At 38.4% G+C, this 27,217-nt stretch overlaps 1 protein-coding gene and 1 pseudogene across 1 annotated transcript; both read left to right on the top strand.

The window, feature by feature from the left end:
* The first annotated feature begins 2,161 nt into the window (after positions 1-2,161).
* Positions 2,162-3,121, top strand: Or8g26c (olfactory receptor family 8 subfamily G member 26C). The gene has a single exon (NM_001000797.1). It carries the CDS (start codon positions 2,162-2,164, stop codon positions 3,119-3,121), a length of 960 nt encoding a protein of 319 aa, NP_001000797.1.
* On the top strand, positions 18,920-19,848 carry Or8g18-ps1 (olfactory receptor family 8 subfamily G member 18F, pseudogene 1; annotated as a pseudogene).

Raw genomic sequence — 27,217 nt, 5'->3', positions numbered from 1 at the left:
CATACTTCTTCATTCCATTCCTCCTTCCTCTTGTCTTTGAGAGGGTACCCCCTTCACCCCACCAGGCTTTCCCTTTCCCTTAGGCCTCAAATATCTCAGGAGTTAAGTGCATCTTCTCCCACTAAGGCCTGATCAGGTAGACCTCTGCTATATTTGGTAGACCTCTGCCAGGGTCCTTGGACTAGCCCATACATGCTCCTGGGTGACTGGAGACTTGGTCTCTGGGAGCTTCCTGGGTTCTGGGTAAGTTGAGACTGATGGTCTTCCTATGGGGTTGCTCTCCCCTTCAGCTTCTTTAATACTTCACCTAATTCAACCATGAGAGTCCCTTTAGTTCAATGGTTGGGTGTATCAGGTTTTTTCTTAGACAGCTGCTGGTAGGGTCTTTATGGGACAACCATGCCAGTCTCCCATCTGTAAGTATATCATAGCATCAGTAGTAGTGTCAGGCCTTGGTGCCCTCCTATGAGATGGATCCTAGGTTGGGCTAGCCATTGAACCACCTTTAGTTCAGTCTCTTCTCCATTTTTATCCCTGCCATTCTTTCAGAAAGAAGCAGTTCTGGGTAAGGAATTTTGACTATATGTTAGCAATCCTGTTCATCTGCTTGAGACCATGTCTTTTTACTGGAGGTCTACTCTTCAAGTTTCCTCTTCCCAAGGTTGAACACTTTGGCTAATGTTACTCCAATTGAGTCCTAAGATTCTTTCACCTCCTGGGTTTCTGGTACTTAGTAGAGGGTCACTCCACCTCATACCCCCTGAGGCAGCCTATCTCCATTCATTCTCTTGGACCTCAGGCCTTCTGTCCTGTCCCTCCCCCATACCTGATCCTGTTCTTCTTTATAAATTTCAATATTTTATACTTTAGTGACTAAACTCTTATTTAGGTAGGAATTTAATCTATGTAGACAATGATCAATTGGTTCACAGTTCAATAGAATAGAGGATAATAATTACATTTCCCATAATTAATGCATATTTGCACTTAAATTGTTCTTAGTTCATAACATTAAAATGGCAAGAGAAGAACTTCTCTGGGCCTGTTTCTCTAATTTTAATATGTGGAAATACAAAACCTTTCATTTGTAGAGTATCATTGTGAACTAGCAACACAAAATAAGTTTCAGGCTTGAGTGATAAGATGCTAGTAACATTTATTTCATTAGATTGTAAATAATAAAAAATACATTGTATTAGTTAACAATGTCTTTGATAATAAAGGGAGAGAATATGGGTACTTTGTCTTCAATGCCTCACTAAGTAACCTCAAGAACTCTTTCCCAAACAGGAATCACCTTCCCAGTAGCAGCAGGTGTCCAAAGCCTAATATGCAAATATCACATTTATATATTTAAAGATGTTTTTTTATCTCAAGTATTAGAAAAATGGGAATGTCAAAAAGAGGAATTCTGGAGATCTCTTGTTAAAATAAGAATTTGGATATATTATTCACTGACTTTTAGGGAAGGCTTTCTTCCTAAAGGCAAGCATGTTTTTACACTGATAAACACTTTGCATCCCAAATGAGAGACATTGCTTTGAAATCACCAAATTTTTTGAAAACTAGTGCAGTGATAGTGTTTTCTATGAAATTCATTATATTTTTAATATAGAATAGAGTTTATTCAGGGCATGGGGAGGGGAGTGAAGAGGGTAGTAGGGGCAGAGAAAGAGGGAGAGAGAGAGAGACAGAGAGAGACAGAGAGACAGAGAGACAGAGAGGACAGAGAGAGACAGAGAGACAGAGAGAGACAGAGTCAGAGACAGAGGGAGAGACAGATAGAGAGACAGACAGAGACAGAGACAGAGACACACACACACACACAGAGAGAGAGAGAGAGAGAGAGAGAGAGAGAGAGAGAGAGAGAGAGAGAAGAGTCTGGTTATAAGCATGTGAAGGGGGTAAGGATTTGGGGAGAGAAGGGACAAAGGTGGAAGAGGGTAAAAGCAAGAGAACAAGAGAGCTTTGAAATTCATTCTTCATTTTTAAGTATAAAAATAATAGTAATAGAAATTTATTTATCAAAGTTTATTTACAATTATACACAGAACAAAGCAATTCTAAGGCAGATAATTTATATATGGAATCTGTGTTCAGGTGAAAAAATGAAAATTTCACTCTAACAGCTTTACTATACTTTTACTCCTTTAGGAGCAGAATGGAGGACAATATGGCAAGAAACTACTGCACAGTGACTGAGTTCTTCTTAGCTGGGCTCTCACAGACACCAGAACTCCAGCTTCCCCTCTTCTTCCTCTTCACAGCAATCTATCTGATCACTGTAGCAGGGAACTTGGGTATGATCACACTGATTGTTCTCAGTTCCCACCTGCACACACCCATGTACTATTTCCTCAGCAGTCTGTCTTTCAGTGACTTCTGTCAGTCCACAGTTGTTATTCCTAAAATGCTGATGAGCTTTTTGACAGAGAAGAACATCATCTCCTACCCTGGATGCATGACTCAGCTCTACTTCTTCATCACTTTTGGCATTGCAGAGTGCTACACATTAGCTGCAATGGCATATGACCGCTATGTTGCCATCTGTAACCCATTGCTTTACAATGTAACTATGTCCTCTCAGATTTACACTTCTCTGATTTCAGGGGTGTATATTTTTGCTATGCTCTCTTCATCTGTAAACACAGGCTTCATGATTAGGATTAAGTTCTGCAAATTAGATGTAATCAACCACTATTTCTGTGATCTTCTTCCCCTCTTGAAACTGGCATGTTCTAGTATCCATATCAATGAAATGTTGATGCTATCTTTTGGAACAGTGAACATATTTGTCCCAATGATGACCATTATTATTTCCTACATCTTCATAATTGTCAGCATCCTCCGCATTCGCTCCCGGGAGGGCAGATCTAAAGCCTTCAGTACTTGCAGTTCCCACATCTCTGCTGTTGCTATCTTCTATGGTTCTGCTGCATTCACATACTTACAGCCATCATCTGTGAGTTCGATGGACCAAGGGAAAGTGTCATCTATATTTTATATGACTGTTGTACCCATGCTGAACCCCTTGATATACAGCCTGAGGAATAAGGATGTTATCGTTGCACTGAAGAAAATACTTCATGTGAGCAGAAGTCACATGAGGAATATTTCTTAGAGCAAAGTTATGTAGAGTACATCAATCGACTCGATACTACTTATGTTACCTTACCTGTCATTATTATTACTCATTTGTTAGGACTCTTTGATTATTTTACTATTACAAATTTCATTTTTAAATTTCAATTACCTAATCTGTCATGTGATTCTAAGAATCAACAATGTAAACAATTAGTACAGAAAACCTGGATCCTTACGTCCATTGTTGATAGCCCATCATCATATATAATTTTTTAACACTTGTAAACATTAATTTAAATTTATAAACATCACTTTTAATCACAACAAAATAATGTTATTTTATTCATTCTTAATTAATTTTTGAGAATTTATTATATAAGTGCTGTAATAACATCATTGTTCTCATCTCCCTACGGTCACTCCCATGAAACCCCTGACCTCAAATTAATGGACTCTTTTCCTTTCATTTATATATACCCATAGGAAAACTGATTCTTTTCTCAACAATCATTCTGGTCCTTCTTTCTCCATTTAGGAACGGGCTCCCATAAATTTCCCTCAACAATACTGATATGTTGCATGGTAATTTTTTGTTTTTGTTGTGGGTGTTTGTTTGTATGTTTTGGCTCTTTTTGAGTAGACTATATGTTTGAGATATTCAGTTTTCACTTCAATAATGCATTGAAGATACATTATTTTCACAGACTTCATTGTACACTGGTTTTTAGAATATTTTGTTTCCTTCCAAAATGTTCCCTGACTTTTAAGCAGGAACGTAATGTTTTAGATGGATGAGTTGTGGCTCCACACCCCACCATCATTTGTTCCTTCTATTTAGACCAGTTATGGAGTTCTGTAATTGTCTCCATTTGATGTAAACATAGTTATAGTTATCTGTGTATGATTCAATAAGAACTATGTATGCAGTTAGAAATTATACAACTTTGTATAGGTGACACTCTTAGATTCTACTCTAAGTTCTATAATCTCATCAGAAAACCATAGTTGACCATGCATATAGAACCAGGCAGTGAATATACCCTATTGAGTCAGCCTTAAGAACATTTTGATAGCTATTTTATCCTGTTATTGTGACATACTACTCTACATTTAGCTATTACTTGGCTTGCAGTTATTACTATGTTTCATGTATGTTGCAACTGTATATAGTAATTGTTTTACACCCTTGTAAACTTGGATTTCACTATTCCTTATTATGAAATCTAGTTCCCAGGGAGAAGACTTCTATATCAAATCCAGTTTGATTCCTACAAGCTAAGTATCAAAATCCTCTGATATCTTTAGTTGTTTTCTTTTTCTGAGAAAAAAACTAAGGACAATAACAATAGCATATATTTCTGGACATGTATGGTTTTGTTTGTGAGTGTGTGCAAGTAATCATAGAATTACATTTTCTGATGGAATCTTTTCAAACATCATTATTAATATTTTTCCCTCTGCTCTCTTCCCTACTCCTTCTTCTACATTGATTTCCCATCCTTGTTCCCAAAGTGCCCTGAAATATTTCGCTTTCCCTCTCCATAACACATGTCCCTGCTATCCATTTCCCTATAGTAGATGTCCAACACCACCATTCCTTTTTTCTTTATCTAATTTATGCAGTAAGGAGATCATGTGGTGCTTGTTTTTCTGTCTCTGAGTTACCTTAGTCAATATTAACTAGTTCCACTTATTTACAGGAAAATTTTAAAATATTTAGTTCTCTTTACAGCTAAATAGAATTCCAATGTGTTTTCATTATCATTTTATGATTTATAGGTTATTTAGGTCATGTCCATTGCTTAGCTATTGTGAAGTCCAGCGCAATGAACATGGTTGAAGAGTTAAATGCGGTTTAGAATGTCAAAATTGCAGGAACATAGGGTAGATTATTAATTAAGTAATTTACTTAGTTACTTAGTTACCTGTGCACTGAACATATGGTATATTTATTTTTTATTTGTTTACTTAGTTATTTACTTATATGCACTTAAGTATTCTCTTAGTAACTTACTTGCCTCACCACATGGATTTAAAAAGTAGCTACATCAGTTTGCAATCCCATCAATAACGAATGAGGGTTAGTTACCATTTCCTCATATGTTCTTGAGTATGCTGTTCTTTGAATTCTTTACTAAGTTCAGAGTAATGTAGGATGAAATCTGTAAGTTGCACTGTACCTTTATGCCTGTTCCCGTTGTTGTTTCTTTGTTATTGAATTTGTTTTGTGGTTGTTTATTTGTTTGTTTGTTTCTCTTCTAATTTGACGGTTTGACCAAAATTGGATGCTCCTAATCTCACTCTGGTTGGTGATCTTGCTGCTCAGTTATACTTTTCAATAAAAAATGTGTGTTTATTGAAATATGTAGAATTTGTAAAAAATAACTTAGTTGCCTGGTGTAATTGTTGTGTCTAGGACTTACAGCCTCCTTCTGCTCTCATAAGCCCACTTCTGCAAACTTCTAGCCTCTGTAACATCTTATCAATGCCTAGAATATTTTCAGGTTCTGAGACTTACTGCTGAAAAAGATTACACTTTCCAGCTTTTTCTGAACTCTGGCTGGATTTTAACTCTGGTATCTGGCTTAAGCCTCTTCTCTAAACTGATTGTTTCACATTAACTTTTCTCACTTCTGACTGAGTTGCCCAACTTGTCCTCAAATACTCTCAAATCTGTTATAATCTTCTGGCTCCTTCTCATCTATCTTCACCTGAGTCTAGCCTATTCTCTCTCCAGCCTGCTTCTGTAAACGTCTTAGAGTATAAATTCCTTTCTCCCTCTCCTGCCCCACTTCCACACTGTTCTCTTTTAAGTCATCTCTCTTTCCCCTCTATTCTTGTGAGAGATGGGCATATCCTATACTGTAAAACCTTTGTCTTATTCATCACTTAATCTGCCACTCAATTAGACATATTTTTTTAACCTGGATGCTTATTTCTACCATCTGATTTTCCTTCCTTGTTTGAGATTAAAATCTGTACTAAGGGTTTGTCTGTATCCCAGCCAATGTAGCCAACTTGAGATCTATCCCATGGGCAAGCACCAATCCATGACATTATTAGTGATACTCTGTTATGTTTGAAGAAGGATCCTAGCATGACTGTCCTGTGAGAGGATCTGTCTGGTACCTGACTCAGACAGATGCAAAGACCCACAGCCAAACACTGGATGGAGCATGGCCCCTCTATTTTTAAATTATTTACTTATTTAAATTCCAAATGTTGCCCCATTTCACAGTCCCTTTCCCAAAAGTTACTCATCTCATACCCCAAACCATTATTAGCCTCTGAGATGGTGCTCCCCTACCCACCCATGCTCATAGCCCACCAACTCCCCTCACCTCATCACTGCATCCCTTTTCCCTGGGGTATCAAGCCTCTACAGGATTAGGAACATCCTCTCCACCTGAGGGCCAGAAAATGCAGTTCTCTCATACTTATATATCAGGGACCATGGACCAGCCCAGGTATGTTTTTTGTTGGTGTATCAGCTTCTGGTAGCTCTGGAGGTTCCCAGATTAGTTTTCAAGATTGTTCTTCCTATGTAGTTGCTAACCCTTCAGTTCCTTCAATCTTTCCCTTAACTCTTCCAAAGTGGTCCCCAACCTTAGACCAATGGTTTGTTTTAAGTGTCTGCATCTGTCTCAGTCAGCTGCTGATAGAGCTTTTCAGTTTATATCCTAATTGCTGCCCTCACTCTGGGTACTCCACTCTCACAGTTCCTCTGTCTCCAACTCCTCCTCTCCATGAATTTGGTTGGTCACTCAACAGCCATTCCTTCAGTCTCTGCTCCATTTTTGTTCCTGCATTTCTGTTAGGCAGGACAAATTCTGGGTTGAATTTTGATGATGAATCTAGCTACAAATGGAGCCAAATAAGTACTGAACTTTATGACATTATAATCCAAAAAAACAAGCAAACAACAACAACAACAACAACTCCTTCTCCTATATATATATTATAGTCATGATAGATGAATTCTGACTAGCTCAGAAAGTAAGTACCATGTTCACGTTTATTGCTGTGATCATTGTAACTTCAGAAACACATGACTCATAAGCCTCTGAAGCTGGCTTGTTGGCAGAATTGGAAGGTGAATATGTGCCTAGAGAAGACATGAATGCTGTATTAAAATATTAATGGAAGCAAAGTGAGTAACCATTGTGCTGAAGCTTTAAATGAACATGAGAATTTCATTGAGAACTGACCTACAAGGCATGAGATTTATAATCGCTTAACTTCATTTTTTCCTGTCAACATATTTTTTAAGGTACTGACTTTAAAGTTGATGGGCTGCATAGGGCTAAGGTTGTTGAAGAGAAGTATCTTTTGCAAGATGGAGGGAAGAGGAATACTGGTGAGAAGGAATAATCTGTATCCAAATATAGACAAAAGACAATAAATATTAGAAATTTACAAAAGGACTTAAAGATTGGTCAGAAAATAAGAATGCACAAACAGAATCCTGGAAACTGTCACAGGAAAAAGAATATTTCAGGGGAAACTTCTTTAGAAAATTCCCAAGACATACCAGATTCTTTTTAGACTCTCTATTTGGTCAAACCTTGTAAACCTAGCAAAGTACTGTTACAGATATTATTATTATTATTATTATTATTATTATTATTATTACTATTATTATGAATAGCTAATGCAATGCAGGCAAAAAACCTTTTCAGGATAGCTATAGTTATACAAGCTTCAATTGAATTGAAGTACTGAAAACTAAGAATAAGTCTTCATTGTCACCATCTTTGTGATGAATAATATTAAATGTCAGCTACTATATTCAGAATCACAATGAAAAAATATGTTTGACAGCGTGTAACAATGTAGAGGGATTCTAATCTAGCAACATGGCTACAATGGCAGGAATATAGACAAACCCTTAGACTTTTAATTTCATTGAAGGAAAAATCAGATGGTAGAAAGAAACCTCCAGGTTAGAAAATTATGTCTAATTGAGTGGCAGATTAAGTGATGAATAAGACAAAGATTTTACAGAATAGGTCATCCTTTCAGCCTCTGTTCTGTCCCTCTATCCCTGCATTTCCTATAGACATGATTGATAAATCTGGGGTCAAAAATTTTGAGGGTATGTTGGTTATCTTATCACCCCTTTGGAGTTCATTTCTGGCTATAGGTGCTTCAGGATCTATATCTGTACTGCTGTGAGTCTCAGCTAAACTCATCCCCATTGATTCATGGGATTATTACCTATCCCGGGTCTCTGGTAGGTCCTTGAAATGCCCCCATCATCCCAGACCATGCAGCTGCAGATTTCCATTCACTCTCATGGCCATCTGGTCATCTCTTCAGTCTGTCTCCACATCTGATCCTGATTCCCCCATTCTATTTTTATTTATTTATTTATTTATTTATTTATTTATTTATTTACTCACTTCACATCTCAGTATCAGTTCCTCCTCTAATCCCAGTACCTCTTCATATAGAACCTCCCTGGTTCCTCCCTCACCTTCTCCTTTGAGAAGTACAGTCACCATGTAGTTAACAGCCACACCCTCTTCCCAAAACCCACATCAAATTGCTGCAAGACTAGGCATATACTCTCCAACTGAGGTGAGCAAATACAGTCCATTTAGGTGAATGGCATCCATAGGCAGGCAGGCAGGCAGGCAGACAGACAGGCAGGCAGGCAGGCAACAGATTCAGGGAGAGGTGTTGTGCCTGTTGTTGAAGACCAAGATGGTGAGTATGTATTCTGGCTATTCTGGCGCGCGCGCGCACACACACACACACACACACACACACACACACACACACACACACACACACACACAAAAGTTAATGATCTTAGCCTGAAATTAATGGTGCAAATGAATGGTGTTTACATAGAATGTTGATAGATCCTATCAACATTCTATCACAGGAGCTGAGCACTGTTATATTTTGCCCAAAGTCTTGTAATTCAGATTGACTACTTCAGAAGGATCACATACGGTAAATCTGATTTTTCCTTTATTGTTTGAGATTAAAGGTGTCCGACGGATTAACTGTGACAAACAAGAAAGGAAAACAGGGAATTGAAAGTTTACATGTTAGACATAGCCATAAATTTGTGAGGAAGAAATATTTTACAACGATGGGGTATGCAAATTAATGTTCCTGTAATTCCAGGTAAATCAAATGAAGAAATTATGTGTGATATGGTAGATATGTGTAGATGCTCCTGGGAAATGTATTGATATGGCTGACTGAGAAAATCACAAGCTGTGACTGTGATGAAAAACAGGTGTCACCATTGCTTGAATTTTCAATGTTATAAAAAGAGCCCCTGCTGACATACTACGATCCTTTGCCCCTAAAATAGTTATCAGACCTGTATGGCAAGAGCAGTGGTACATAACAAAGAAAAAAAATCATGCACTTGAACAACTGGTAAAGGATCAGCAGAAGGCTCAACATAGAGAAACATTTACCAGCCTCTGGAAGACCCCTATATTTGTTGTAAAAATGAAATCAGAAAAATGGAGGACAATAACAGATTTAAGAGCAGTTAACAAAGTAATTCATCTAATGAGTACTTTACAGCCTTGAATTCCTTTACTGACTTTGTTACTGAGATCATGGCCTATAAAACAATGGTCTTGAAAGACTGCTCTTTCACAGTATCCTTGCATCAGGAGGATAGGGAAAGGTTTGCTTTTCAGTATGGACTTTGAGTAATAGTTATCCACTAAAAATGTGTCACTAGAAAGTACTTCCATAGATAATGTTAAAGGGTCTAAATTGATGTCAGTATTTTCTGCAACGAGCATTACAAATTATCCATAAGCAATTCACTTGATCTAATGTTTATCATTAAATGGATGATGCTCTGTTGGATGATTCTGATAAAGATGCTTTAGAGAATAGGTTTAAGTTAACATAAAAAATTCTGCCATATGTGGGCTAAGAGTGCTCCAGAAAAAGATACAAAGAGGAGATTCACTTAGTTATTTGTGTCAGCCAGAGGCTTCTAAGAAATTAGACTCTCACACTCATGAGTGCATGCTGGATCATAGTAAGCATTTTAACACAGCTCTTCAGGGATCCATATACACATATCTTCCTTTAGGAGTTGAAAGCTTAGGAATAAGATGAAATCATTTTTAGAATAACTTGGCAATTGAGGAACCAGCAGTGATAATTGCTTACTTTTCTCATTCAAACATTTTTAGAGTAATTAATGTCCTTAGGGACTATTTATTTCCCAACACCCAGTACCTGAAGAAGTTGAACACAGGACAGAACTTCATAACTATACTGTTGAAGGTGTCTATGAAATTGAAATTGCAGACGCAGAGACTAGGTGATTCCTGGAAGAAGGTAACTTGAGATGCAGACCAGGCTTAAAGGTACTGTCTACATTGAGGGCTACGACTTATATTTAAATACTAACTGTTGAATGCTTGGGGCCTGCTTCTCCCCATTTCTTGATGAATGCCATTGGCAAGCAGCAAACAACATTTCGTATTGGACATTTCAGGAGTTGTAAGTTAGTATGCATTTCTCACACACTCACACTGTATTTTTAGGACTCTAAGGACTGTAGCAATCAATGAAAGATATGAATCAAAAGACTTCAAATATTTCCATTCATTCATGTAATTATTCCCTTATTCTGAAAAGTATCATAAAACCTGTAATGTTTCAAGCATGTATTAGTGAGGGAGCTGGCAAATAATGCCGAACGGTCATATGGCTAGTAGCATAGTTTATTTTCCTAGGATGTAAGAGTTTCAGAATTTACAACCTCTAAGCACATTGTAGAAAGTATGATTTTGGAGAATCACCCCATGTCAGCAACAGTTTTCAATGGGATACATAAGGAAGTCCATATTTAGCAGATAACAAAGAAAAACTACCTAGTGACTCTCTTGTAAATACAATGAAGAATATTCTAAAATGCAGACACAAAAAACTATAATATACTCTAGGCATTGTAAGCAGTCAAATATGTACATCACAGGAGGGGGTTGTATGCATGAGGAATTTAGCAGGATCAAGAGAGTGGACTATTGGGAAAAGTTTTAATCCCTATCTGGGCATTTCTTCTCTGCCTTTAACTATTTAGTTCCCAGATAAAAGAAGCACACACACACACACACACACACACACACACACACACACACACACCTTTTATATTTATAACAAGCATTAATCAGCACAACAGCTTTTTGGATATTTTCCCTCTATACTATTATGTTTATTTGCCAATATTACCATTATATAATTTCCCATAATTCATCTGGACTGCTCTTATATTCTGTTAGCCAACCCACATGGCCATTGTTTTAAGATTCTTACCCTATGGCCATTTCTTTCTCCATTTACCTTCTTCTCCACTTGTGGTCTCCTCTGACCTTCAGACCCAGAATCTTAAACCCTGGTTATGTCTCTTCTGTCTTGTTATTGGCTGTTTACATCCTTATTTACCAAGCAGAGAAACTTGGGTACAAAGTCACATAGCTCCAGTTGAATCTGAATGTGGACCCTTTCTTTTCAGGGAAAACCAGGTCTTAGGAGTCCACACTTAGCATTACAAACACAGCAAAGACCAAACCTCTACTGTGGACAGTGGAGGTTTTACAAATAAATTTAAGGGACATCTTTCTCTGGGTCTATGAATGAGAATTATTATCACATTTAATGTGCAATATAGTCCATGAAGACAAATCTTTTTCCCTTGTTCAAATAACGAACTCACATACTATTGACATATATTTATTTATGCTTCCAAACATCACAACCTGTCTTACAACATGCTTGCTGCATACTGATTATATCACCTCTGTCAAATCAGTACTTCATGTTGCCAATATCCTTTCCTTAGCTAGAACATCCACAGTGAATGTTACTCCCTGAAATTTAGGACAATAGCTTTATATTAGTGCTTTCTAAATTAATTAAACACAGAAGAAATGACAGCTTTGCCAAGGCCTTGGGAGAGAGTACAGCTGTGTTAAATGGTCAGCACTAAGAGGCCTTCATTATGCCTTCACTATCAGGCATCATTGTGACCTCTTGGCTACATTCCAGTTTAACAGCTACTGAGCTGAGAAGCCACTTCCGAGATCTTTTAGAATTCACTGTGAAAAAAAAATGTATTAGGATAATCTAAAAATTACACTGTATAATTTGATATGTTCTAAGATGTGGTTTTCAGAAAAGTTATGCATTTCCATTAATTTGAATTTATTCTAGGAATTTTGTTGTTTTATTTATTAAACATTTATCTTTAGCTTTACATATGAATTGAACATGTATATCTAGTATATTAATAGTCATTTAAAAACAGTTCAGTGGTTAATTAATTTGGCCTTGTTTAATTTATTTTCACTCCTTTGTAATGTAAAAAGCCATATCTGGTTTGGTATTTTACTTTTAATTTAATATGTAGTGAGTTTATATTATCTTTTTCCTTTATGGATGAAGTCATATTAACTTCGAATGCATGCTGGCTACAAGATACACTCCTGACCCTGAAGAATGGGTGATCTTTCATTCAAATGATGTGAAAAAGAAAAAAAAATCTTTCATAGTGTTAGATGGTATAAAACCCTCTTAATCTGTTATTCCTACAATTATGACGATAACTGATGTAGTTAATCTCAATTACAAGATTAGACCTTCTCTTTTATTTTATAGAAATAGCACACTGAGGCAAACTTTGGTTAGGTTCATAATTTGTAATAACTACATATTAAATGTTTCAAATTTCTATTTTATGATATTTCTTGAGACCAACATGAATTTTTAGAGAAATACATTAAATTTCTAGACATTGGAATAATTGCATAACATAAACATATATATGAAAAATAAAAGTATTAAAATGTTAACATGAAAACTGTGAGTATTAAATATATTGAATAGTATTGAGTTTGTGGTTGTGAATTCAGGTACATTTTTGTTTGTTATGCATCAATACTGTGAACATTGGTACAATTCTGTATTTAATGTAAGCCCATGATTATGCAATAAAAACCCATTCAGTTACAACTTCTATTGCGTCTACCTCCTAATTTTATTTTGTAAATTTTATCACATATTTTTAATCCAGCTCCAATTAATATAAGCTAATAGGTCAGATTTAGGTTGTGACTTTCTTAAAGCAGAGCAGATGTCACATCAATGTACACTAATTCAGTGACAAAATATCAGAGTTATTTCTTTAGTAATTCAGCAATATTTAGAAAGAATGGGGAGTAAGACAAGAGGGTATTTGGAGGAATAAAATGGGGGCAGATGGAAAACGTTGCGAGATTCGGTATTTGAAGCATGGTATTAGAATAATTTTACTATCCTAAAATCTCTTAAGCACACAAGCCTTTTGATATTTCTATAGGATTACATTCTTTATTCCTAATGTTTAGGTGGTTCAGATGTCCACATGCTACCAGAAGATATTTCTATCCAGGAAATTTGGCATAGAGTTAAGAGATTTATATTAAATAATTTTTAAGAGGTTAATAAAAAGTCTTAAGAATATCTAATGTTTGTATAAGCTACCAGTCTGTACACAATAAAGCATAATTTCCAAATCCAATAATGAACAAAGAAGCCATAGCTCCTGCTTATTGTAACTGAGGATAGAATGTGGACAGGTGATATAATATTAATAGTCCGTTCACCTGCAAATGGAATAGGAGCTATTTATAGCCGATGAGGTGAGATTGTGAAGAGATAGAGAATAAAAAGTAGGTGTGATTCTTCAGAGATTCAACTTTCTCTTGGTGATAAGACTAAGGACTGAAACCAAACGATGCAAAACTTTTTGCATTTGTTTATAAACACATTTACATTTTGGTATTGGTAAATCTTTATTAATGTTGTTGCCATCTTAAGTGACTTATAAAATGTTTGGAAATAAATTAATACATAATACACATTAATATGCATTTTACATCTGTGTGATAAGCAACTGCATACATTATTCTCTTGGAAATTAAGGCACTAATAATGCAGACAAGAAGAGTCCAAATATAAATGGTAGTGCAACACAATCCTGATAACTGAGATCTGTCCTCTGAACCTGTATGATAGAAGTAGAAAGCATGCTTCCAAACTTAACCACTTGCTGTATCATATGCACAACAACATACCATACAGCTGTACATACAACTTCATATAAAGAAATGTATAAGAGTATTTTTAAAAACAATTTAAAACACCCCACAGTGTATATGTATATTCTATATAGAGAGAATCAAGAAGAAAGCTTTTTATTGAACCATATGTGTGTGTGTGTGTGTGTGTGTGTGTGTGTGTATATATATATATATATATATACATATATGTGCAGAGATTCCTGATACCATTATTTTTAATCATTTGATGTATGTTTCTTTAACATCTGGCTATACTGATTTTTCTGTAAATTATGAAATGACCTAAATGGGACACATGTTTCTTTACATATTTCTTTGACTTCTAAATACTATGACTTTATATGTGAAAACCACTAATTGGATTATGATAAACCTACCAATAAGTCTGTAAGGCTTGATTTCCTTACCATATTGACATACATAACACTATGATTGTTTGCTTTTCTCCCATTAAACTTGTCTTCAAGTTTTCTGAGAGTTACATGAAAGATCCAGCATATGTGAATTGTTTGTATTTTATTAGAATGATTTCTGGATATTTGTTGGAAGTTTGATAGTTTATGTCATTGCTACTTCATCTTTAATTTTATAAATACCATTGAAATATTTTTAATGTAAGGACAAATAATAATGGAGTAGAAGTACAAAATACAGTAATTTCAAGGACTAATAAATATAAAGTCTGTGGTAATGTATTTCCACAAGAAAAAGCAGGCTTAAAACAGTACAGGACCAAAAAGAAAATACGTTATGCTGTACTGAAAATAGGTGTGACTCAAGTTTGAAAAATTGAAGAAAACATAACAGGTATTTTTAGTGCATGGATAACTGTGCTTTGCTATATAGTTATTAGAACAGCCTCTATGAAGTCACTGCACACACAAATAATTAAACAATATAATAAAGACAAACAAACACAGTACATATATGCAATGCTTCAAAATAGTGTCTATTTGGGAGAGTTTAATCTTTAATATGCTTTGATAATGTTTTAAAGATGTTTTAAACGCTAAAGGTCTTTGGTATGATAGAAGTCTCAGGTATCTGTTTTATCTTCTGATGGAAAATGGTTCAATAGCTTCATGAAACAATTGTAGCAATGAGAATGTCTTCCAGTCCAGATGTTAATATAGCTCGGAGGTTCACCTATAGGTAAAAATGTTGAGCAGTTCTTTCCTCTGTTCCTGTACATAGTAGCTTTCAGCCAGTGAAAGCCAGCCAGTACTGATGGCTAAGCCACATATCTTCATAACTACAAGCTTTATGATTCACGTACATGGTGCCTTCAGCAACAAGGTCATACCATTTTGCTCTGTTGTGTAGCCAATATTAATGAGAAGAACCTGTGATTTAGGGAGAGGCTGATGGAAACTCTATGGCCAATGAATTCAAAAGATGGAAACTATTCTTCCAAAACGGGGTGGATGAATACAAGGGAACAATGTCATTCAGACACAGATGACAACTGCACAAATGAACTCACAGTAATTGTGAAAATATACATAATTCATGTGCATGCTCAACCTGATTTACAAAGTGTAATTCATGGCTACTCCAATAATATCATGCATTTGAATTATATGTTATTGACTGCCTGAATTATTTGTTCCTTAATAAATGTTAACTAGAATTGTATTGTATACAAAAAATTCAACAGAATATTTTGGTTCTTTCCTACTAAATCTTTAGTAATGAATGAATAAAGCTGTCAGAACATTTTTACAATTCTTAATGCAAAAAATTATTCCCATTTATCCTATATATAAACTAAGAAACAATAAGCGAAATGCAGAGAAGATGTTTCCTTACACTTATAATATGTTGCAAGCCAGTTTTACAAAGTTGCACGGCTTTGCATTTTATTCCATTAATACATATTATGTGATGGTTCTAGATACTGCTCATCTGGGTTAGGCATTGCTAGAATTTTTTCACTGTCAATTTAAATATCCTTAAATGATGATATAATATTTTACTTGCATTGTTGTTTAAATATAATGAGCATATTGTATACAAATTTATTCTTCACATTCTGACTTTGTAAATATCTTATTCATAAGGTTTATGTTCATTTATGTATTTATTTTATTTTAAACATAGTTGTCCTTATGGTATTTCAAATTGCAAATATTTTAGTTATTCCATATTAAATCTTTGGTCAGATGCACTTAATCATTGTGAGTCTGTCACCTTATTTTTATCTCTTTGAACTTTAAGATATTTTAATTAACTCTTATAGTTTCATAAGCATTCTTTGATCATATTCACTACACATTCTCCAATTCTGCTGAGTCCCATGCTCCTTGCCTGTCTGTCCCATGCAGATTTGTGTTATCATTTAACTCTTTCCTCACAATGGTCTATTTGTTTTGTTTATGATTTAGGGGTTATATGATTTCCCTCTGTTGCATGGTTAACTTGTCTGGTTGCAAATGAGAGAAAACCGGAATGTCATTTCAGCAATTATCAACTGCCTACATCTCCTCAGATGATGTGAAGTCTGTGTGTAACTCCCCTTTCTATGGTGGCATTTGGTCTACTTGGTTTTACACAGATCCTGTGCATACTAGTACAATCATGGTGACTCTGCTCCACTGTGCCCAGTTACACTGCTTTCCTGTAGTCATCAACACCTCTGGATCTCCCAGACTTCCTAATCCCCTTCACAGTGATTCGTGAGCCATTGGAAGAGGTCTTGAATTTAGAAGACACGCTCATTAATTTTTATTTTTATGAAAAATTTTGAAATTTTTATACAAGTACACACAAATTCTCTCTCTCTCATACACACACACACACACACACACACACACACACACACACACACACACACACGGGTGTGCGCGTGCACACTACTGGAGGCAGTAGAGCTCTGTGGCTTGGGTTAGGTCAGGTTTCCAGGAATGCAGACACTGATGTTTATGGTGGGGGATAGGACTCTTGTGTTCCTCATTAGAGTAGGCCCTCCTGTGTCCCTGGTTAGAGCAGTACTCTTATGTCCATTGTTAGGGCAGAACTCCTATCTCCCTGGTTAAAGTGAACCTCCTGAGAGACAGTCAGGCTTTGGGGTCCAGTGGTAGGATCTGCTCAGTTCCAAATGGAGAACATACTAGAAGAACTATTGGGCTCAGGCTGAGCAAGATACATCCCAAATTGTTTGAGTTCTGGGGTGGGGGAGTCACAGCTGGTGTGCTTATTGGGTCAAGGGTCTCACCTGTATCTCTGGTTATGGCTGCCCTCCTGGGAGACAAGTAGTTTCTGTGCTGTAGAACAGGGGCAGTCACACTGATCTGATCAGGGTGAAAGTATAGATTAGAAGGAAGACAGGGCTCCTGTAGATGGGATGGACTCACATGTGCTGGGCTTTTTGCAGGTCCCAGTTGGCATGGGTATTATGGCAGGGGTCTCACCTGTGTCCCTAGTTGTAGCAGATCTCTTTGGAGACAGACATGCTGTGTAGTCTGTGAGAGAAAGATGATCTGCCCCTGAGGAAAGTGTAGATCTAAAGGATAATGTGGCTATGGCAGAGAGGATAGATCCACCTTCTACTCTGTGGAAATTCCTACTGGCTTGGGTAATAGGGCAGGAGTCTCACCTTTGTCCCTTTTTACTGCATACACCTTGGACACAGGCAGGCTGTGGGATCTTTTAGAGGGGCATGGAAGCCCATCTATTCTCTGAGTAGAGGTGCAGAGTGGAACGAGGGAACTTCTTACCTTTTTATTGTTTTTATTTTTTTTAGGAACTTCTTATAATGACAAAATTCTAATTCGCTTACGAAATTACTTTGTGTAACACAATAATTGAGACACAGTTTAGTAGGATAGGAGATAGTAATTATATTTTCCCCTAGATAATGGCTTTGTGCATGGCAATACTTCTAAGTTTGCACCATGTAAATGGAAACGGAAGGACTGAGTTGTGTTTTTTTTTAAATTTTAATATGTAGAAATATCAAATTTATCACTTAAGAGATTGTTAATATGAACTTACTAGGCAAATATCATAGTTCAGATTTCTGAGTAATAAGATACCAGTAATACTTCTTTGCACTGTAAAAATTGAAAAACGTGCATTGTCTTAGCTATCACATTTACTGGCATGTAATGTGAGGGAATATGAATACTTTGTTTTTATGGTTTCATTAGGCAACCACTACTGACTGATTACTTTCGAAGAATTGGTTCCCAAGCAGGTATCATGCTAGTAGTACCATGTTTCATGAATTTAATGCAGTGTCTGCTCCAAAGGTCAATTAATTTTCCCTTTTGGGTATTGAAAGACTTTATGTATCTTAAGGATTAGAGAAATGGTAATGTCTAATAGTAGAAATATGGCGAATCCATCTGAAATTAGAATTTGGATAATAATTCACTGTTTCGTGGGAAAGCTCACTTCAAGACACAGTGTGAATATTTTCCACACTAATATGAATTCTACATCTCAAATTTGAGGCATATTCTTAAACTCATGAAAATTGTAAAGATTTAATTCAGTGATAGTATTTTATATGAAATGTATTCTTAATTTTAAGTATATGTTTAAAAATTGTAATAAAATCAATTGTATTTATCTAAGTTAACTCACTTAAAGTAATTATATGGAGGGTAAATGTATAATAAAGCAGAAATGAAAACATGGGGATTTTGTGTACATGTAAAAGAAAACCTAGTTCTTACCATGTGATTGGCTTACATATTTTTTTTCTCCTTTAGATCTGAATGGAGGATATGGCAGCAGGAAACCATTGCACAGTGACTGAGTTTTTCTTGGCTGGGCTCTCAGAGAAGCCAGAACTCCAAATGCCCCTTTTCCTCCTCTTCACAGGAATCTATTTGATCACTGTAGCAGGGAACTTGGGCATGATCACACTGATTGGGCTCAGTTCTCACCTGCACACACCCATGTACTTTTTCCTCAGCAGTCTGTCATTCATTGACTTCTGCGAATCCACAGTTGTTACCCCTAAAATGCTGGTGAGTTTTGTGACAGAGAAGAACCTCATCTCCTACCCTGGCTGCATGGCTCAGCTCTACTTCTTCCTAACTTTTGGTATTGCAGAGTGCTACACATTGGCTGCAATGGCATATGACAGATATGTTGCCATCTGTAACCCCTTGCTTTACAGTGTAACCATGTCCTATCAGATGTACTGTTCTCTTATTTCGGGTGTATATATTTTTGCTTTGTTCTGTTCATCCATAAACACTGGTTTCATGCTTAGGGTTCAGTTCTGCCAATTAGATGTGGTCAACCACTATTTTTGTGATCTTCTTCCCATCTTGAAACTTGCAGCCTCTAATACCTATATCAATGAAATATTGATTCTATTTTTTTGTACGCTGAACATCTTTTTCCCAATGCTGACCATTATTACTTCCTACATCTTCATTATTAATACTGTCCTCTACATTCATACCCGGGAGGGTAAGTTCAAAGCTTTTCGGACTTGAAGCTCTCACATCTCTGCTGTTTGTATCTTCTATGGTTCTGGTGCATTCATGTACTTACAGCCATCATCCTTGATTTCTATGAACAAAGCAAAATTGTCATCTTTGTTTTATACTACTATTGTACCCATGCTGAACCCCTTGATATACAGCCTGAGGAATAAGGATGTCAGTATTGCATTGAATAAAATACTTGAAAGAAAAAAAATCATGTAAGCAGAAAACATATGAAGATTATTTATCCTAGCAAAGTAATTAGAAATACATAGAAATATTTATTTGACTCCACCTGTCATTATTATTACATATTTGCTAGGAATCTTTGATAACTTTTACTATTACAAATTACAAATAAATTTTGAGCACATAATATGTTATAGGTTTATCAGAATCAGTAATGTATACAAATAGTGTAGCAATATAAGTTCTTATGTTCATAGAGGATATCCAATCATATTACATGTATATTTCATCATATTTGATAAACATTACATTAAAAATATAAACATTCTTTTCATTTTCATTGGATATTTTTATTTATATTTCAAATTTTATCCTCTTTCCCCATTTCCTATCCATAAACCCCCTACCTCATCTCTCCCCACCCCCTGCTTCTATGAGAGTGTTCCCACAACTTCTCATCCACCCTTAACTGCCTCCCTTCCTTGACATTCTTCTACACAGGGGCATTGAGTCTTTGCAGGACCAAGGGTTTCTCCTCCCACTGATGTCCAATAAGGCCATTCTCTGTTACGTATGCAGCTGGAGCCATGGGTCTGTCCAAGTGTACTCTTTGGAAGGTGATAAATCTCCTTCTGTAATGCCTTTACATCATTTGCAATAGAAATCAAGCCTACCCCCACACCTGCGATTGGTGGACTTATCTCAATGGAACCCAGGGAAAACATGAAATTCTTGCTTTCAAAGCACATTCCTCAAGTGAGCATTACAGCTCACATCTCTGATGTATCCACTTACCTTAGCTTTTTCTCAGTTCCTAACCCCAACTGCTAGTACGAGACTGGTGAGGGCTGACACTTGACGACTGTCAGGGTGGTCAGCAGCACCAGGTATGGTCCTCTCCAGCAAGGCTCAAGTGTCTGTGCCCGATGTTGTCATACGTGGATGGAATCTCTGACCTGGAACTGGTGAGATGTCTCAGGGGTCCTCAGGACATAGGCTATTGCTAGATGTGACCAGACTTCTTTCTGTTTCACTTGTAGGTCTTTTAGCCTGGCATACAAATCATTATTACTATGACATGTTGGTTCAGTAACATCATCTAATACTGTCAGAGGAGCTGAGGCCTCATGTAAGATCTCAAAGTGGGTAAGGCTGACTCTGAAAGGGATATTTCTTGCTCTGACGAGAGCAACAGGGAAGGAGTGCCACACAGACTGCGCCAGTCTCCATGGTCAATTTGGCCAGGGTTTCTTTTAGAGTTCTATTTATTCTCTTTACCTGTCCTGAGCTTTGAGGTTTGTAATGTAATTTCCAATCGACCTCTAAATACCTGGCCACACCCTGGCTTACCTTAGCAATGAAAGCTCAGCGGTTGTCTGACCCAATTACATTGGGCACTCCAAAACAGGGGAAGTTTTCTTGATTACTATCGAGGCCATCAATGCTTGGTGGGGAAAGCTTCTATCTATTCCTAAAAAGGTATCTACAAACACTCCTGGTTTTATCTCAGTGAAGTTAACTTCAACTACCCACTAAACTCCCTCGGTCTCTTTCCCCTGTTTGCTTGCTAAGCATTCACTTGCTGACATACCTTACACTTTTCTACTGTCTTTCTGGCTAAAATCCTAAGATCTATTAAACATACCTTAACTACTTGGATAAGCTTCTTATCTCCCTAAAATGTCCATTTGAGTCTTTTATTTATTCTCTGGGCAGTAGAGTTTTCCCCTCAAGTGTGCCATTGTCCTTCCTCTTCTAAGTAATTTGGGCCTTTTCTTCTGTTGTACATTCTAAGTGAGGCCATCCCTTAGTCTAAATCCAGTTCCCACTGGCTGTCTCTTGCAGGCCTGCAACCAGGATAGGTTCCTGCATAGCCATTTCTTGAGCCACTTGATCTGCTTCATTATTGCCCCATGCCACTGAATCTCTTCCTTCCTGATGTCCTCACAATGAATAATACTCACAGTTGCTGGCTTCATCAGGGCATGGCAAGGGATAGGGGCAGTCAGGGATGACCATGAACTAGTGGATTCCCCAGCCCACACCAAGGTCCACAGTTCTTCGTGTAGTCCATAAGCTTTACTACCCTATGTTCCTAGAATGGACCTTGAGAGCTTGTTTGGAGGTTCTAGCAGGGGAGCGCAGCTACTGATATACCCTTGACTGAAGACAGGTCCAGCTAACCAAAACCACAATCATCACAATACAACCCAAAGCAAAATCAAACTCTAATTGTCCAATGTCTGGGATCCACTTACAATCTACTAGGCTCCTCCAAGGACTTAGGTCACTTCTCCAGCTCTGCCCTTTGTAGCACACACCTTATCTTCTAGGTTCCACATGCCTTTACTCCACTGCTACTGCTGTTGCTCTTGCTGGTCATCTCATGGTACTGGCATCTCCAAAATGCTGCTTTCTTCTGCTGCAACTAGGCTTTACGAATAGCCTCACACATGCTCTCTTCATGATGCCGAGCCTCAACTCCTTCGCATGACCCCTTCAGTCCTGGGCCATCAACTACAACTGAGAGTACACCTGCTCCAATGGCCTTCCATGGCCTCTCACAGTGCCCAACCTCAGCTGCTCTTCATGACTCCTTCATGCCTTCAAAACCAGTACCACCTGGGGGACTCTTAAACACTACTAAAGTCCAGCCACAGCACTAGGCACAACTATGGCTTTCTTTGGAACACAACCTCTTTGTGCTCTCAGAAAATACTTTCCAGAAGATTTCAAATCAATGATGCTGGTCTCTTCTTAGTCACCACTAATTTCTTAGCTCCAGCTGACCAGCATCAATCGTCCCAGTAGTGTAAAGGTTCTCTTTAGTAGTTCTGGTATCTTGTTAATCACAGCTGACTCTTAGCCCCAGCTAACCAAAAACCACAGAATCTTCACAATCAAAACAGCAACAGACATGATAAGAGTCTTTTTAGGGTCCAGATGCCTGTTCACTACTGCTGCTGCTGCTCTTCATGGTACTGGCATTCTCTGGCCTCATGACTCATCCAGTACTGTTGTACCCTGATAGGGGAGGCACTTGCTTTCAGTCCAACCACAGTGGGAGGGACCCTCTCTGCCATCCACATGCCACCACTCTTTGCTCAGGCTTTTGGAAATTCTTTTAGCCATTTGCTAATATCTGGGGTTTCTTGTCCTCTGGTTTTAAACCCAATATCATGGAAGAGGGAGTACCCCACTTTACTTTGGGTGCTGTCTGAGTAAACTGAATCTGTGCCTTCAACTTTGTCCCAACAAAGGCATAGGGCATTCAGGAATGACCAGAAAGGAATGGGACATCCTTTTCCCAGGTCAACTGTTTGTTTTGTGGTCCAAGGATATTGTTTCTGCCCAGTTGCCCCGACAACTATGGTCTTTTTGTCTTTTAATTTTCCCAACGATTGTTTTAGGACTGAATACTCTGCTCCGGTATCCACCAGAAAGTCTATAGGGGTCCCTTCCAAGTTTAGGGTTACCCTAGGCTCAGGGAGGGGGTCCGAACCCCATCTCCCTTCATCATCTTCAAGAGCCAGGACCTTAGAGGTCCTGCCTTTCTTCTTTGGGCAATCTCAGGCCCAATGTCCTTTTTCATTGCAATACTGATCTCTCTCCAATGGATGTGTCTGCATCTCTCCGCTCCCATTCGGTCTTGGTCTTCTATTGCCCAGGTTCTCTGTCTGTCTAGATCCTGCCTTCTCTCTATCTCTAGCTCTATCTCCTACTCCTGTGGCCAATACTCTAGTCAAATTTCTCTCTTGCTTATGATCCACCTATCCTCTCACTCTTCCCTTTCTCTTTTCTTTCCTGCTTCTCTTCCTTAGTCTCTCTAACTTCACTTTCTCTACAACTTACACTAACTCAGCGATTTAGCTTAACCCTTCATGTTTCTGCAACTTCCTCTTCATATCTTTCCTTACCTTAGCCAAATTGGTGGGGCGTTTTCCAAAATGGTGGGGTCAGAGACCCACCATTGGAGTCTGGTTATAGACCAGGCACTCCCTACCGTCAGGCATATTGAAGTCAACAGAATGACTGAGGGCCTTCCATCCATGTAACAACTACTAACAAGCATCTCACGTGGGTTGGTGAGACAAAAGAAAAGAGTCTAGAAAATAAAGGTCCGCCGAAGAGGACAAATAGCATTCAGTCACACAGAAAGACAATCAAAAGATTAACAGACAAAAACAGAAGTACACACAAAAACAAAAAAACAAGCGGCTGCTGCGAGATCACCACAGAACTGAACTGATTCAGATGGGAGCTTCCATGAGCTCACCACAGACAGATGAAGGGTGGGGGAGCATATTCCACATCACACCTCCTTCCCAAGGAGAGCAGATCAAAAGTAATGGTTAAGATAAAGGTGCCATCTGGAGACCAGCCGACATCAAATGCTGGACACACCAAGGAGCAAAAAGTCTGCCATGTTCTTTTCTTAATCTAAACTGACAGGTTGTTTGCTCTAGCCCTAACTTCAATCCAATGGTCTAAGGTCAAACTAAGAGGAGTCGTCACAGTCTGTCCCATCGTCAGAGTCACAAGTAACACAAAATAGAGACCTAAGACACACAAACAAAGACTAACAGACGCCTGTCTCCACCTAGACAGGCATGACCACTCTGGAAAACAGATGGCCGGGAGGACATTTCGCTTCTCCAGTCCAGGAGAACTACCGTCTCTTCACCAGCACCCAGACGGCTGGGAGGGTGGGTCTTTTCTCCAACTCCAGGAGAATCACCGAATCTTCACCAGCACCCAGACTGGAATCTCCCAGGCGTCCCTGGGGTCCTTACAGGCCTCCCGTGACCTCTCCCAGGGTGACACAGTCGGTGAGTCCCTGGCACGTCTACCAATACTCAAACTCCTTGCCTCTACCCAAGACGCAAGTCTCCATCTCTACCTGAGACTGAGAGCAACTGCAAAACCAGAACTCACAAGCAAATACAGACCCAGAGTTCAGCCAGCACAGACACACAAAGACACAGACAATATCTCACCTCCAAGCGGATCTCTGGAGACGAGGGTGGTTGCAGATCCGGAATGAGCTACCAAATGAAAGATCCCTGGAGTGGGGAGAGCCTCACTCAAGTCTTGGGATGACGAGACCCCCATCCGCAAGAACTCATGAGAGACTTATCTTGATGCAATCAACAAGAGGTTTATTCATAGGAATGACAGAAACCAGTGCGCTGGGGTTATGACTTGTATCCTACACAGGGATAGAGGTGTTCGACCTCGAATGGTTGGAATAAGGGTTATTTAAAGGAAAAACCATACCGAATCACAAGGAAGAACCTCCTATTTTTCATGATTGTTCTTTAAGGTTTTAATTTAACTTTATGGTTAACCAATTCCTGCTACTATGGTCAGCTGCTACTATGGTCAGCTGCTATTATGGTTAGCTAGTTCCTGAAACAAGGTGGCTGGACCAGCTGGTGCAATTACTCTTTCTGTGATCGGCTAGTTTCTGGAACATGCTGTTCCAGGGCCCGCTTTTGGCTTCAACTTTTGTCTAGGGGGCAATTTTAAACTTTTTCCTTTCACTTCTTATTTACAACAAAATGATACAATATTTTTAAAATTATTTCACCCTTTTTTACACTCCAGACACTATCTCCCTCCTTGTCCAATGTCTGACTATTTCTCAACCCATACGTACCCCACACCTCCACTCCCTGTCTCCAGGACAGATATTTCCACCTTTCATTCCCCACCCCATCAGAATTTCCCAGTCCCTGGGGCCTCCAATCTATTGAGGGTTAGGTACATCTTCCCTGACTGAGTTCAGACCCCCCAGTTCTCTGCTGTATATGTGTTAGGAGCCTCCTATCAACTGGTGTATGCTGCCTAGTTGTTGGACCAGTGCCTGAGAGATCATGGAATCCAGGATAGTTGAGAATGCTGGTCCTTCTACAGGATTGCATTCCTCCTCAGCTTTTTCCAGCTTTCCCTTAATTCAACCACAAGGTTGAACAGCTTCTATCCATTGGTTGCTTGTAAATATCTGCATATGACCCTTTCAGCTGCTTTTTGGGTCTTTTGGAGGTGAGTCATGATAGGCCCCTTTTTGTGTGCTCCATAGTCTAAGTAGCAGTAGTAGCTTGGGGCCTCTCCGTGAGCTGGATTACACTTTGGACCTTTTGCTGGATTTCCTTTTCCTTAGTATACTCTCTATTTTTTAAATATTTATTTATTTATTTATTTATTTATTTATTTATTTATTTATTTGTATATGACTGTACCACCGTTGTCCTCAGACACACCAGAAGAGGGCATGAGATGGTTGTGAGCTGTGAGCTGGGAATTGAACGCAAGACCTCTGGAAGAGCAGTCAATGCTCTTAGCTGCTGAGCCATCTCTCCAGCCCATGTGATATTTCTTTCTTTTCTTTTTTTTTTTTTAAGGCTGCAACTTGAAGCAACTAATCACATAGACAGTCAAGAACAGAGAGATAATTGCCTGTATTCCTATCCATGTTAAGGATACATATACATATACATATACATTTCTATTTTTATTTTTATTGGCTTTCACTTATCTAAACTTCAAATGCTATTCCCGTTCCCAATTTCCCCTCCACAAACCACTTACTCATCACTTCTCCGCCTGCCTCTCTGATGGTGCTCCCACATCTGCCCAACCACTCCTGCCTCAGTGCCCTAGAGTTCCACAACCCTGTGTGATCAAGCCTCCAACAGGACCAAGGGACCACCCTCCCAGCAATGCCAGATAAGGCAATCCTCTGCTACATACCTAGCTGGAGCCATAGGAAGCCACTGTGTATTCTTTGGTTGGTGATTTAGTCCCTGTGAGCTGTGGGGGATCTGGTTGGTTGATATTGTTGCTATTCCTATGGGTTTGCAAACACCTTCACCTACTTCAGTCTTTGCCCTAACGTCTCCATTGGTGTTCCATGCGTAGTAAAATATTTGGCTATATACATTCTCTTCTGTATTGGTAAGGTTCTGTCAGAGCCTCTCATAGGATAGCTATTCCAGGCTGCATACATCAACTGTGGACCATGCCTTTCCACTAGATATGGTCTCTACAACCTTTCCTTTTGTTGGCTATTTCAGTTAATGTCCTTCAGGTTGTGTCTTGGGAACCTCTTGGGTCCCTGGAACCTATGACTTTCTGGTGGCTACCACCAGTTTCCCCTCCCCCACTGCTACACAGCTATTTTCAAATTCCTGACCTTCTATACTTCTCCATCTCTTCCCTTATCTGAACTGGTCCCCATTTTTCCCTTTCCTCTCCTCACTCCCTTCCAGATTCCTTTCTCTCTCTACTTCCTAGAAATGATTCTTTTCCCAGTACCAAAGTCTTCTCCATTTTCATCCCTGTAGATCTTTCATACAGGAACAATTTTGGGTCAGAGTTTTGACT

Source organism: Rattus norvegicus, chromosome 8, assembly GCF_036323735.1.
Source record: "Rattus norvegicus strain BN/NHsdMcwi chromosome 8, GRCr8, whole genome shotgun sequence".
Taxonomy (NCBI): Eukaryota; Metazoa; Chordata; class Mammalia; order Rodentia; family Muridae; genus Rattus; species Rattus norvegicus.
The sequence above is the reverse complement of the archived record's forward strand: the minus strand, read 5'-3'. Positions and strand labels throughout refer to the sequence as shown.